The 14,156-nt window shown below is 46.0% G+C and overlaps 1 protein-coding gene across 1 annotated transcript; it reads left to right on the top strand.

Moving 5' to 3' along the window:
- The first annotated feature begins 942 nt into the window (after window positions 1-942).
- Window positions 943-11,212, top strand: SET (SET nuclear proto-oncogene). The gene is made up of 8 exons (XM_049832681.1): window positions 943-1,067; window positions 2,480-2,537; window positions 3,559-3,701; window positions 4,433-4,536; window positions 4,715-4,828; window positions 6,381-6,551; window positions 6,652-6,798; window positions 7,796-11,212. Exons 1-8 carry the CDS (start codon window positions 995-997, stop codon window positions 7,817-7,819), a joined length of 834 nt encoding a protein of 277 aa, XP_049688638.1. The 5' UTR covers window positions 943-994; the 3' UTR covers window positions 7,820-11,212.
- The last annotated feature ends 2,944 nt before the right edge of the window (window positions 11,213-14,156 follow it).

Consider the following 14,156-nt stretch of genomic DNA (forward strand, 5'->3'; position numbering starts at 1 on the left):
CAGGCAGTGGGAGTGCTCTGGACGGCAAGCGTTTTGGGATCATTTGGGTATCGGTGGTCCCAAAAGCCAGCCTGCCCGCCATTTCCCCTGGGGGGACCCTGGCCACCCCCAGGCGAGGAGCGGGATCGGCCCTGTCACCCACCGGGTCTCCACACAGGGGCGGGGGCGGCCGTGAGGGGACGCGCGAGCCTCGAGCGCGGCGCCCGCAGAGAGGGCGCGCGGCCACGTGCGCCAGGCAAGGGCCGCGGCGCGCGCGAGCGCATGCGCGCTCCCCCCCCCACATGCACACCTGCGCGCGCCGCCGCCGCCCTCCTCCTCCTCCTCCTCCTCCACCTCCTCCCCCGCCCTTCTCCCGCCTCTCGCGCCGTCCTCTGTGTCTCCGCGCCGAGGGCCCGCCCCCAGCTCCCTCCGAGGGCGCAAGGCGCGGCCAATGGGCGCCCAGCGTGGGGTGGTCGGCGGGGGCGGGGCTGCCGAGCGTCCTCTCTGCGGCTGCGCGCAGGCCGCCCGCGGCGAGGAGGCGGTGTCCGCGCCTGCGCAGAGCGGTGCGCTCATCCTCTCTCGCGAAGGGGAAAGGAGCGCGCCTGCGCGTTGCGCCGCCCGCTGCCCAGCGCCCCGGAGGGGGGCTTGGTGCGCCTGCGCGCTGAGGCCGCCGTCCCCCCCGTGCCCCGGAGGGGGGGGTTGCTGCGCATGCGCGCCGCGCTGCCCGCCCCTCGCCAGCAGCAGCAGCAGGAGGAGGCGGCGGTGGTGGTGATTCTGGCTGTGGAGAGCGTGAGGCAGTGCGAGCGCCGCTGCCGCCCCCTGTTATCCGGGAGCCCCAGGTCCGGGCGGAGGAGGCCGGAGCGCCCCGGAGGCGGAGGGAGCCAGAGCGGCGGTGGCAGCCAGCGGCAGCAGCGGCAGCAGCAGCAGCAGGAGGAGTCTGTGCCCGGCCCCCCCCCCCTCCGCTCAGTCCCGTTACAGCCCCCCTCCCTCCGCGCTCCGCTCCGCAGCCACCAACATGTCGGCGCCGGCGGCCAAAGTCAGTAAGAAGGAGCTGAACTCCAACCACGATGGGGCCGACGAGACCTCAGGTGAGGCCGCGCCGGGGGCGGGAAGGGAATGGCGGCAGCCGCCGCGGCCTCCGCCTCGCACCGCGCCGCACCGACCGCCATTTTCCCCAGCCACACGGGCCGCGGCCGGGCCGGAGGCGGGAAGAGCGCGGGGTCGGCCGGGCGGATGTGCAGGCCCCAGCAGCAGCAGGAGGAGGCCATGTTAGCGCCCTTTTGTCTCCGCTCCCCGGCCCGGCCTCCTTCCCCACGGGCGCAGGCGGGGCCGGGCGGGGGGCGCTGCGGCCTTGGCGGAGCAGCGGGACCCCCCCCGCCTCCCCCCCCCCGCCCTCCCGGAGCAGCATCCGCGGAGCCTCATTGTGCTCCGCCGCCGCCGCCGCCGCCATGATGCTTCGCCGCCTCCTGGTCTCGGCGCCGCCGCGGCCGCGTGGTGCTGCCCCGCCGCGCCGGGGATGGAGCGGCGCCGGCTGGGCCGCCGCTGCCGGGGCCTGCCCGCCCGCGGAGCCACGCGGTGCTCGGGCGGCGCGGCGATGGAGCCGCCCGTGCCGTCCCCACGTGCGATCGGGGCGGCTGCGGGATTTTTAAAGGTCGCCGCCGCCGCGGGTTTCCTCCCGGCCGCCGCCGCGGGAAGGGCGAAGCGCTCTGCTTCCATCCAAGTCCGCCGTCGCGCCCCGCGGTGCTGCGCCCGCTGCGAGCTCCGGTCACACACGTGCTTTTTCCGTGCCCGGCGTGGGGAGGGGGGCAGCGCGTCCACCCGCGCGGCTGGGGAGCGGGGAGAGCTGTCCCCTAACGCGGGCTGAGCCGTGCGGGAAACTTACCGGGGGAGGAGTGAGCGTGCTGCACTGCTCGGGCGACTTCCCGCTGCCGTTCATTCATCGCCCGGCGCGATAGGTAAACAGTCGTCCTGCGACCGAGACCTTTGCCAGGCTTTGTCGAGGGGAAGTTCCGAGGAGAAAATAGTTGCCAGACGGCGACTCGGGAGTCTTGTTGGCTTGCAACCGCCCTTTAGAACGTTCTTTGCGGTTTTTAGAAGGTGGCGTGTTCCCAGTCGGTCTCTTTCTATTGATGTTTCTGTCCTCCCTAAATTATTAAACGTTCTTTCAAATGTGTTGATCTTAGCAGATATGGCTTACAACTTTTTAAATTAAATTGTTATTAATCTGCCGTGATTGACTTGCCATTTCAGTTGACTTGTAAAACTGTGTAGGGGAATGCGAGCTGTGATTTCTAGGGGTAAACTCGCTTTGAGTGCCGTTTCGTCAAACTTTTCGGCGCTTCAGCTGAAGCTTTAAGGCCTAGTAACACTTAGGACACTTAGTAGAAATACCTGTGTAATTCTAAAGTAGATGACTAGAAAAGGTCTTAAGTGAAAACCCCAGGTGATTTGTCAGACTCGAAAATGAAGGGATTTTGATGTGCTTTCATTTGTTTTTCAGAAAAAGAGCAACAGGAAGCAATTGAACACATTGATGAAGTACAGAATGAAATAGACAGGTAAACTTTTAAAATGTTTTAGCAGAAGTTAAAATGTAACTTTTAAAAATAAAAATATTTATTAAAGTAAGCACTTGGTACTAGTTCTCACCCTTTTTAAACTCTGCCCAGATACAGTTGTGTTTTGACTTGATTAGGTGTAAGAAGTATTGTGTCAGATAAAAAATTTCAAGTAGTATCCTGGTTTCTTGTTCAACTGTGTATAATTAAAAGGGTAGAACTTGAGTGTAAAATCTCAAATTAATTGTAATAGTTTTGATCATAGAAATTTATTTCGTATTTTTTTTCACGTTGATGTGTATGCAATTTTGCAAAAGTAAGCAGAACCAAAAACTTGGTTGAAAAGTTAGCTTTTATTATACTTTTTTTTTTTCCACTATATATTCACATGCTTGTAGAATAATGTGTAGAAACTGTCACCGAAACATTAGTTTCATGTGCCAAAACGCTCTGTGGGTTCTATGTTGGTATTTGCCTGGATCTGATCACCATGCACGCTGTCCTGCAAAGACTGCAGGTGACTATTGAGGCTCTGGCCACATGAAGCTGTTGCAGTATCAGGGCTCTGCCTTTTTATAAAACCAATTAAATGTTATATCTTCAGATTTTACTTGTGTGGGATACAAAATTGCTTTGCTGTAGCTTGCTTGCCTGCCCAAAAGTTATAAAGAGCAGGTGATAGTGTTATGTGTTATCTATCTTGAGGTCTTTTGCAAACAATATGTTTAAGAGGTAAAATACGACTTTGCTTTGCATAAATAAGGGTCTGTCCCTCATGTAATGCTGCAAAACATACAGTGTGTTCAGAATGTTTCGTTAGGATCAGTGAGATTGTTTCTGGGAGTGTGTTTCTTAATAGTCGTTACAGGTTTGGGCCTCAGTTTCTTGTTTGAGATACATCATTTGTTGAATATGGCAGACTAGTCTAATCAGACCCATTCAGGTTTTAGCTAACTGCTGATGATGTGTCTTTAAATTTCAGTTCTCTCTCCTGTGGTTAATGTGGCTCTTCCTATTACAGACTGAATGAACAAGCCAGCGAGGAAATTTTGAAAGTAGAACAGAAATACAACAAACTCCGCCAACCATTCTTCCAGAAGAGGTCAGAATTGATCGCCAAAATCCCAAATTTCTGGGTAACAACATTTGTCAACCACCCACAAGGTATATTCTTAATAGCCCTCTCTTTTTCCTGTAAATTCAGTGTTTGCTTGCTTATTATGTGAGTGTCTTGCAGCTCTGAGGGTTTTCTAGAATTGTTGCTGGGCATATGCTTAAGCAGAAGCCCGCTTCATAGGCAAACACTCCCTTTTTGTCCTAGAGTGCATTTTATGAGCTTTTTATTTCTTGTGCTTGTTGAGCAAAGGAACATGTTGTTCACTAAAATCCCATGGTGGTTTTCTTTCTGCATTTTAAACGACAAGTTTTCCACTTTTCTTAGTTAATTTGGCCCTCTAAAGAAAAAAAAAAGGGGGGGGGGGGAGGATTCGAGTTTGTTTGGGTTTGTTGGGTTTTTTTAATTGGAAGTGAGCTGCTTAGGACTCTTGACAATAGACTTTCTGAGAGGACAAAACAAGTTTGTAGACTGCTTAGACTAGGCAAGCTATATGTGTGAAAATGGGTTTCAGAGAGAAGGGTGCATGTATGCAGGTAGCTTTTGCTGCTTCTTAATGTTGAACTACAACAAGCAAAAGTAATGTTTTCACCTCAGCAAATGCAAATCACACAAATGCTAAATCTGTTGGCTGGTCACTTGAAAAAAAATGGGCCACAAGAAGTTGGCTTGGACAGATGTGTTGCTCTTCAAATCTTACTTGCTATCAATTTCCTGTGTTTCATCTGCATGATACACATTTCATAGCTTTGTTAATGTTGGATTCCTAATTCTGTCTTAGTATCTGCACTGCTGGGAGAAGAAGATGAGGAAGCACTGCATTATTTGACCAGAGTTGAGGTGACAGAATTTGAAGACATCAAATCAGGTTACAGAATAGATTTTGTAAGTACTTTAAATAATTCCTTCACTTGTGATATTTCTGTTTGTTTTTTTTAATGTGATCACTTACTGGGTTGTAGTTTGTAACTTATTCTCTTCAGTTATCCACTTAATACCACGTTTGACTTGCCACGTGTCTTTATATTATGTGGATTCTAACTCTTTGCTTTCAACTCTGCAGTATTTTGATGAGAATCCATACTTTGAAAATAAAGTTCTCTCCAAAGAGTTTCACCTCAATGAAAGTGGAGATCCATCTTCAAAATCAACTGAGATCAAATGGAAATCTGGGAAGGTATGTATTTGTGCATCTGGGAAAGATGATTGCTGCTCTATGTGATATCATCACTTTCATGATGTTCCTTTTACTTTTTTTTTTTATTGAAGCTGCTTTGTCCTCCCTTCCCCACTCAACCTGCTTTCCACTTCTCTACATACATAGCTCATGCCTATCTTGCAGGGTTTGGAGTACCCCATGTATATGGAGATCTGTAGTGAATTGTTTTGCTCAGTTGAGCACCACCATTAAAACAGTGAAAATACAAGTATGACTAGATGGAGAGAGTAACAAGTGCATTAGCTTGTCTGTCTCTATAGTGGATCTAGACTCTGTTTTGTTGTTTTCTTAAGATAACTGTTAAATTAGGAATTCTGAGGACAGCGGGGTTTTGGGGGGTCTGATAGGGGTGTGTGATTTATCCCCCCCCAACTTCATTTCCAGACACCACATCTTTGGAGAAGTTGCAACCACACAATAATGTGGGCATGTCTTTCATCCAGACAGTATTCAAACGTAATTAATTTGCTGTAGTTAGTTTCTGTAAAAGTTGGGAGCGCTTTCATGTTATCCTGAAGATTTTGAAATTAGTATTTAAAAGTAGAACTGAGGGTTGCAGTTAAGTTGCTGCTTGTTTTCTTACCCTCAGACTGAGAAGAAATCTTGTTTCATTGAGAACTAGAACTTTTCCTCTTGTACAAGAAGTTACAGTCCAGTGCAAACTAGCTGAATGATCTTTACAATATAACACAAAATCACCATGAATTCTGTTATTAGTCTTCATTAAAGCGTCTAAACCTATAAATGTTGTGATTCTATCAAGAAAACAAATACTAGAAGTTTGGAGTTACCATATGATCAAAGAAAGAACGGATTTAAATAGCAGATAGTAATTTCCTTTTCAGATGTGTCAAAAAGATTTTTGCAAACTTAGTAAACTTCTGGGGTAAGGTGGTAGATACAGGACTTGTATATGTTCTTGTGACCATATGTTTTAGCAGTTTGTGTGTTTTTTTTCCACTTACTACAAAGAATGGTCTGAAGACTTCAAAGCGGGAAATCTTAGGATAAGAACGCTAGGCAGTTCTTTATCTGAAGTTAAAGACAAGAGCTTAGAGGTGTGGAGACTGAGTGTTTCTTAAATTGTATGTATGTAGTAGTTGTAGTGTTTAGCTGCAATTGCAGCTATTCTCAGAGTAGCATTTAGCCATTGTGAAATCTTTTAAGTTCAGTATGTCATTAAACATTTGTCACACTTGTGCTTCCCTGTGATAGGGAAACAAATCAAATGCAAGATCCTGTGAATTTTCAGTATTTCAGTGGAGGTCATTAAAAGAAACAGGTGGTTTTACTGTTTTCTCATGGTTGTGAGAAACACAGTATCTTTTTTGTGAGTCGTTTGGGTTCCAAATGTTTCTTAAAGACTTCTCCCTGAAAGAGGATGTAGTAAGTGACTTCTTGTGGTTGTTTAGACAAGTACGTTTCTAAATGGTGTTTATTTAAAAAAAAAAAAAAAAAAAAGGCCATGTAAAGACCACTTCTTTAGGGAACTTCCTAACTTTCTTTTCAGGATCTGACAAAACGTTCAAGCCAGACACAGAACAAAGCCAGTAGGAAGAGGCAGCATGAAGAGCCAGAAAGCTTCTTTACCTGGTTCACTGACCACTCTGATGCAGGGGCTGATGAACTAGGAGAAGTCATCAAGGATGACATCTGGCCAAATCCATTACAGTACTACTTGGTAAGTATAGCGCTGAGTTGTTGATCCATACCCATAATAGCACTGTGAAAGTGAAAGTGAATTTGATCACTGTAGTTAATGTTGCATATGTGTCTTTAAGGTTCCTGATATGGATGATGAAGAAGGGGAGGGAGAGGAGGATGATGATGATGATGAAGAGGAAGAAGGATTGGAGGATATTGATGAAGAAGGAGATGAAGATGAGGGGGAGGAAGATGAAGATGATGATGAGGGAGAGGAAGGAGAGGTGAGTAGTCTTACTCCTTACATCTTCCATCTCTGGTATATGAGAATCAAAAGAAATTTCTAAGAAGGATCTTACAAGAATACTGAGCCATTGTTACGAAAGTAAAATAGTTCTTTTCTGTACAATCACTGACAAAGTGTTTGGAGGGGAGAAGCAGAACTGTTACTACCTTAACTTGTGGAGTGGTTTCACTGTAGTAATACGTATGTTTGTGTATATGAGAGACAGTGCAAATAAGTAGTTTTAGTAAATATGTGAGGGAGGTGCTCTAGAAGAACTAGGATATTAGCATAACAAAATTCTTAGTAGTGAGCATTCTAGCAAGGCTTTACTTGTAAATAGCTTTTGTTGATGCATCCAGTTCTGTCATCCTCCCACCTGTTGGGTTATTTCTGCTTATGGCCAGCTTAGCTAAGACTCTTTCTTGGGTTCAGGAAGTAGAAATTTCCTTTAGTAGCAAGTGGGATTCCAGCGACAGCATTCAGGGTGTTGGTAACAAAGTTTAGAATGTCTTTGTTTCTCGTAATTGGGCGTGGTGTGTCTGAATTTCAGCAGCAAAAAACTACTTGTATTGAGATAGGAGGGCTCTTGTGGGCACCAGAGTACTGGGCTCTATTATATAACCTAGAAAGTTGAAGCATTTTGTTCTTCAGAGTTTAAAAAGAGGGGAAAAAAAGATGACCCCTTCACTTCCTAAACGTTAAACTTATGTCAAGGTTTGTAGTGATTCTAAGTCACGGTAGTTTTTCAAACCTGATGTTTTTTTCATTGGGACATCCAGTTATTAACTGATTTCTGTGTAGACAGGTACTCATGACAAGTGTTACTACCCCTTAGTGAAGAGGGAAAGAGAGATCATCGTATAGCATGCTATGAGTAACACTGTAGGGCTGTAGTCTGTAGGGTAGTAAAACAATTCTGGCTATTGCATTTGAAAGTTCATGCTATCTGAAGTTGAGTAATTAGATTTTTTTAATTGTTGCTTATCTTTCAACAGGAGGATGAAGGAGAAGATGACTAATTGAACACTGATGGATTCCAAACCCCCTTTTTACCTTTTTAATTTTTCTCCAGTCCCTGGGAGCAAGTTGCTGTCTTTTTTTTCTTGTGCTCAGTCGCCTTGTTCTTTTGAGGTCTCTTTTTCTCTCCTCTACACCATGGTTCACAATTTATTTTGGGGGAAATACCTTGAGCAGAATACAGTGGAAAAGAATCTACCGGTTTCTGTTTCAAGTTCATTTTTATCCCTTTCTGTCTCAAAACAAAAACTGTTTATGGAATCAACACACCATGTTCTGTGGGAAAAAAGAAAACCTTCTGCTCCCTTCACTCTGCTGGAAGCTGAAGAGTGCTAGGCCCCTGTGTAGTAGTGCATAGAATCTAGCTTTTTTCCTTCTTTCTCTGTATATTGGGCTCAGAGATTACACTGTGTCTCTATGTGAATATGGACAGTTAGCATTTACCAACATGTATCTGTCTACTTTCTCTTGTTTAAAAAAAAGAAAAAACTAAAAAAAAAAAAATGGGGTTATAGAAGGTCAGCCGGGGTGGGTTTCAGATGTTTGGGTGGGTTAAGTGGGCATTTTGACAACATGGCTTCTTCTCCTTTGGCATGTTTAATTGTGATGTTTAACAAACATCCTTGCAGTTTAAGATGACACTTTTAAAATAAAATCTTCTCCTAATGATGACTTTGAGCCCTGCCACTTGATGGAGAATCAGCAGAACCTGTAGGATCTTATTTGGAATTGACATTCTCTATTGTAATTTTGTTCTTGTTTATTTTTAAATTCTTTTTTTTTTTTTTTTGTTTCACTGGAAAGGAAAGAAAGATGCTCAGTTTTAAACGTTAAAGTGTACAAGTTGCTTTGTTACAATAAAACTAAATGTGTACACAAAGGGACTGGTTGGTCTTCACTGAAAGAAACAGTTTTAATACCCTGTTTTGAACTTTCTTGTAGTTTCTTGGCATTTTTTGGGGGCATTTGGTCAGTATTTATGTAGTGCAATGCAACCTTGTGGTTGTGTGGACTGATAATCAGTTCATTTAGTTTCCACTACTTCAGTACTTGTAAAATGTTTCATTTGGTAGTTACTACTGCACATTCTGTTTCTAGAATTACCTAACTCTGTAAGACAGGGCTGTAGGTGCATATGCCTTGTGTGAAGACAGAGGTTTATATTCATGTTTTGCAACAAGAAAAAACACTTGATTCTTAGATTTTTGTTTTTATTAAGTAGTAACTTGCAGTACTGTATCTCCAGTAAATGAGTTTGCATGAAAATATCATGCAAGCTGAGAATAAAAAGACCAAGGGGTCTTATAATAAGATTTGGGTGGTTTTGTAAGTCTTTTCAGTTGAAAATAAATGTTAAGTGCAAGCTAATTTTGGGGCTATTTCAGAGAGCAAGATTCTTAGTGAAGCTCGTGTATAAAGTTGCTACTTCACTGCTTTCTCTCCTTGGTAGCAGCATGTATATATGCTTTAGATATACTGTACTCTTTCATTTTAAGAGACTGCATTTGAGTAGCTTGTAACAGTTTCACTTAGAGGTTGTTGGTACTGGTATTCCACAAAGTGTAATGAAAGTTGTTTTAACATGCTGTGCTTTTGAAATATTTAAAAAAATGTTGTATCAGCTAATCTAAAATTCAAACAGCTAGTTCTCTTTGGATGTGTAGAAAAGACTGTCTTCTGGGAAGACTTGCTGTTATATTCTCTGATTCCTTTTCCTCACGGAATTTGCTATAGTCAAATTCAGCTTATTTTGATGCTTAAGAATACACTTAGCAGAACAAGATTAATCTCTATTTGAGACATGCCCAAATAACATGTGTGAGGGAAACATTCTGTAAGTGTCTGGTCCAGCTTGGATTCAATCCAGTTATCAGAGACAATACAACGTCCAGTCTGCGTGTGATCAATGCAAAAATAAGGCAACCATTTATTTTATTCCATCTCAACAAAAGCTTCTGCCCTGATCCTGCTTGCAGAGCAAAGTAAAATGTTAATTAGTAACAGTTTCTTACCATCTAGAGAGAGAAGGAACAAAACCTATGAAGTCTATAAATTTTAGATTCTTTTTCATTTGGTTCCTTTTTGTTGTAAGATTGAAAACCGCTTCCTGTTGTGGTAGAGGGTCGATGTGCTATTACTTGCCATGATGCCTCATTACTTAATTTTTATGTAGTCCTAATTGATTGTAGTTCTTCAAAGAAAATAATATTTTCCTAGTCTTTAATGCTTTGGGAAAAATATTGTGCCATTGTTGTTACACCCCTGTTGGTTACTAACAGAAGACCTATAAAAACTGTTTTGAAAGTAATCAAATCTTCAGGTTCTGTAAAGTCAAATACCATGAACAAGAAATGAGAAGTCTGGGTAATTAAATGCTACTTCTGAGATTTTTCTTGCACATTCCTTAGGATTTTATAGGGTGTCAAAACACTCTTGCTACTGTACTGATAATACTGAATTTCCTGTGAAACTTAAGAGTTTACTCCTGGCAACGGCTAAAGACTAAACTAACGTGCTAAAAGAATAAACCATATTTGTTAAGTGTAATCTTAATTTACTTTTTTTTCTAGCAATGGAAATGAATAGGGATTAACACATTTCTCTGCAACACTGAAGAAATACTACAGATGGCCATCATGTGCTCTGACTGTTCACTTCATGTCTAATTTGGCTGAATATATGTAATGGGTGTCCATTTTTACTTGATTTAATTTGTATATGCATATAAAGAGCATTTAAAGGTAGATGTGCACCTCCGATAAGAATGGGAGATTCACTCTTATTAAATATCTGTCTGTATCTCTCATTAATTCCCCACTGCTGCTTGAGCTCCTCATATCCAGTTAATCCTGCCAAGTGAAATTTGTCACAGGTGGAAGCTGAATTTGGGCTTTGTGGCCTGAATTTCTAGGGTTAGAATATAGAGCTGACAGCGATTTAATAAAGGTGAAGCTGCTGTGCTGGGGCTGTATGACTTAAATGACTCAAAGGTTACTTTTAATTGCTATAAAATGGTATCTTTTGTCTGTAATTTCTAGTGCCAAAGGAAAGCAAATATATCCGTGTGTGTAAATACAGTTAGAAAGGTTTGGGTTTTTTTAAACAGATTATCTGTGTGCTTATTCATACTTGTCACCATAGTTCTTGTCCCTGTAAACAAGCGTTATCTGAATTGATTTCTCAATCATTTATGCCATTCATTTGAATTTGTAAGCTCTTCTTTGTACCACACTCTAAAACAGGTGCATAACGATAGTACTTTGTTTATTGGATACTGTTCCTGAATTTTGAAGCCATGCTTTTTTTTTTTGAGACTGAAATCAATGAAATAATTTCTCTGATGTACCTTCAAGATATCCTTCTGTTTGAAGGAATTAAAGTACATTTAACTGTTACTTGATGTTACCATTTCTAAGAGTCTTTGTCAAAAGAATCAGTTATTAGTCCCAAACTTGGCATTGTCTGTCATGGGTCAGGTTGATAGTGCTTGCTTCTCTTTTATGGATATCAGGTGCCCAGTGTGATAAGAGTGACAGGAGGTCACAAGTGCCTCTGGAATAAGATGCTTGCTTCTTCCAGGGAACAGATTTATGCTTAATCTCTTGCCCTCCCTCTCCTGGATTAAAAATGGAAACTTCTAAGACTTTTCTCTTGATCATCACCTTCTCTGAGTGAATGTACTCTAGTGCAGGGAGTCCTGTAAGACGTAACTCCCAGTGCCTGCTAAGTAGCCTTAGCAGAACCGGTGGGACTCCTACGTGCCCAGGCCCAGCCGTGCCTGCTGGGTCCGGCTCTCCGAGGTACCATGCCGCCCGGGAGCTGCGGCAGCCCCGCTGCTACTGAGAGGATGTCTGCAGCACCCGACACGGGCTGTAGCAGCTCTTCCTCTGGGTGATCCTGCCTGCCGACCCGGGAGGGGTATTCCCTGGCCGGGAAGGAGCGTAAAACGGGAGAGCTGGCCAAGGTGAAAGGCGGAGGGCTCCAGGAAGCGAGGGCATCCTTCCCCTGTGCTTTCCGTCCCCCCCCCTCCCTCGCCACCTTTTAGCGCTCGTATAATCTCAGGCAAAAGGGCGAGAGGCTTTCCTGGAGCCGTAATTCGTCTACAAGCCGCTGCCGCACACATCCCTTCTCCTCGGGTTTAGCAGAGGACAGGGGCTGCCGGTTCGACGGCAGGGCATGCCTCAACCCCCAGCACTTGCTCCGGGAGGTGCCCGAGAGAGACCACACAGCTCGATCCCGGCACCGCCCCGAGCCGCGGTTCGGAAACCGCGGCCCGCCCGCCCCCCGGGCCGGTCACACGCTCCCCCTTCCCGGCGATGACACTACCTAGGCAGGAGCCGCACCCGGAGGGCTGGCCCGGGCCCGGGAGCGTCCCCGGCACCCAGAGGAGTTGTGCCCTGCGGGATCCTGGAAGGGCTGGACAGGCACGTCGTGCTCCCAGCTGTGACACCCATCTTCCCGTGGGACAGAGGTTGCCGAGTGGGCAGGAACTGCTGATCCAATGCACCGGCCCCCTCTGTCCACAGGATTTGCAGGAGACAGCTGAACCGTGCCTGTGGGATGGGCTGAGGCCAGCTGGGATGCTGGGTAGCCAGGGTCATCTCCGACCAGGAGGGATACGGTGGCCCGCAAAACCAGAGCGGGCATCCTCCTCCCCTCCGGGATCACCCACACTCTGAGGGCCAGCCACTGACCAGCCCCATCCCTCCAGGCTGGGGAGTTCGTTCAGCCAGATGGTCCTTGGCCAACAGCTCCAGCTGCCCAGGCTCCCTGAACTGACACCCCAGCCCTCCCCCTGCCTCACCTGGAGGGTATGAGACCTGAAGGAAAGAAGGGGGAGCCCACACGTGACCCCCAAGGGCAGCGGTGGGCAAACCAACCTCCGCTGCCACTGAGGGCTCCCACCAAACCTCTCTCCAGCTGACCGAGCCAAACGCAGCCCTGATCCTTGTCTGCTGGGACAGGCTTTGTCCACTGGAGGTATGGTAGTGTCCCTGGTCCTCTGAAACTCTATCCACACCTACTAGTTTGACTTTCCCCTTTCCAGTATTTCCACTGAATGAAGAGTCTAATTAAAGTAATTCCTTAAACACTAAACTGAGCCTGGACCATGTTACAAATAGCAACAGGTTCCAGAAGGGTTTATATTAATCTAATGCACTTGCCTTATTAACAACAGGATCATGTTCAAAGGTTTTATAGAAGTTAAGGCTTTATTAATTCAACTCAGTTAAGCTAGATTTAAATTTTAAATTTTCTGGTGATTTCCTTTTACTAATTATTCAGTTGCAGATCACTTACAAAATGCTTATGCTAGAAAAACTGTTCTAATTAAATAAAAGGAAAACATTTCTGTTTATTAGTATATTTCTAAATTTGTATGTGGGAATACTATCACCTCTGGATGCCTTCTGACTCAAAAGTTGTGCATTGCTCCAGGAGTGAAAAAGCGTATTAGTGCAATAATAACATTATGTAATACTGCTACGGGGGGGATCTTACAAGTGGTGGTCTTTACCACCTGAAAGCAGTAAGTATCTTTTTCACTTGTTTTAAACACTGGGCCTATGACATACTGCCTATCAGTTCTGCATGACACGATGCCAGTACAGCAGCATGGTGTTTTTTCACTCATGATAGCTGGGGAATTACTGCCAGCCTTGCCAATGCATTTGGGTTATTTTTTCACCCAAATATTCAGCTGAACCCCAGACCCTACATGCAGAGGAGCAGTTCTGCAGAGAAAAAGTTAGTCAAAAACCAGCACTGGAGACCTTTCGAGGGAAGCATCCTATCTAAAGGAGAGTTGCAGTTTGCTTGTTCTCCTACAAACAAACACCAGTTATGAGTCAATCTGGAGAACTAAAATTGGAAACCACTTGATCGACTCAGCAAACTGGGCCCAGCCGCAGGGATTTTCTCTCACAATGCCCAGCTCCCAGAGGAGGTGTCAGAAACCGAGCGGGGCCCGAGTTAAGGAGATCTGTCACCGCGTATGTCCCCGTACCGTCCCTCTGGCACGAACCCACAATTTCTGTGCCTACAAAGGACAGTGACCCCCAAAAGTCTCTCCTTCCCCAGCAGCCCGACGCGGAGGGTGATGTCCACGCTGGGAAGCGGGAGGTACCTCAGTCTCCTCAGCGTCCGGCCTGTCGCGCCTCTCTCCTTCCCGCCGCCATCCCGGGCGCGCTGCGGGACCTTGCCGCCAGGTCTCGGCTGCCCGTTTCCCCTCAGGGCGGGCGAAGGCAGCGGGACGACCTCCTGACTGACAGGGGCGGGAACGGCGGCGGGCCGAGGACCCCGCGGGGCAGGGCCGGGGGGCGTGTGGGGAAGGGGAGG

The sequence above is a fragment of the Accipiter gentilis genome, chromosome 29, assembly GCF_929443795.1.
Source record: "Accipiter gentilis chromosome 29, bAccGen1.1, whole genome shotgun sequence".
Lineage (NCBI taxonomy): Eukaryota > Metazoa > Chordata > Aves > Accipitriformes > Accipitridae > Astur > Astur gentilis.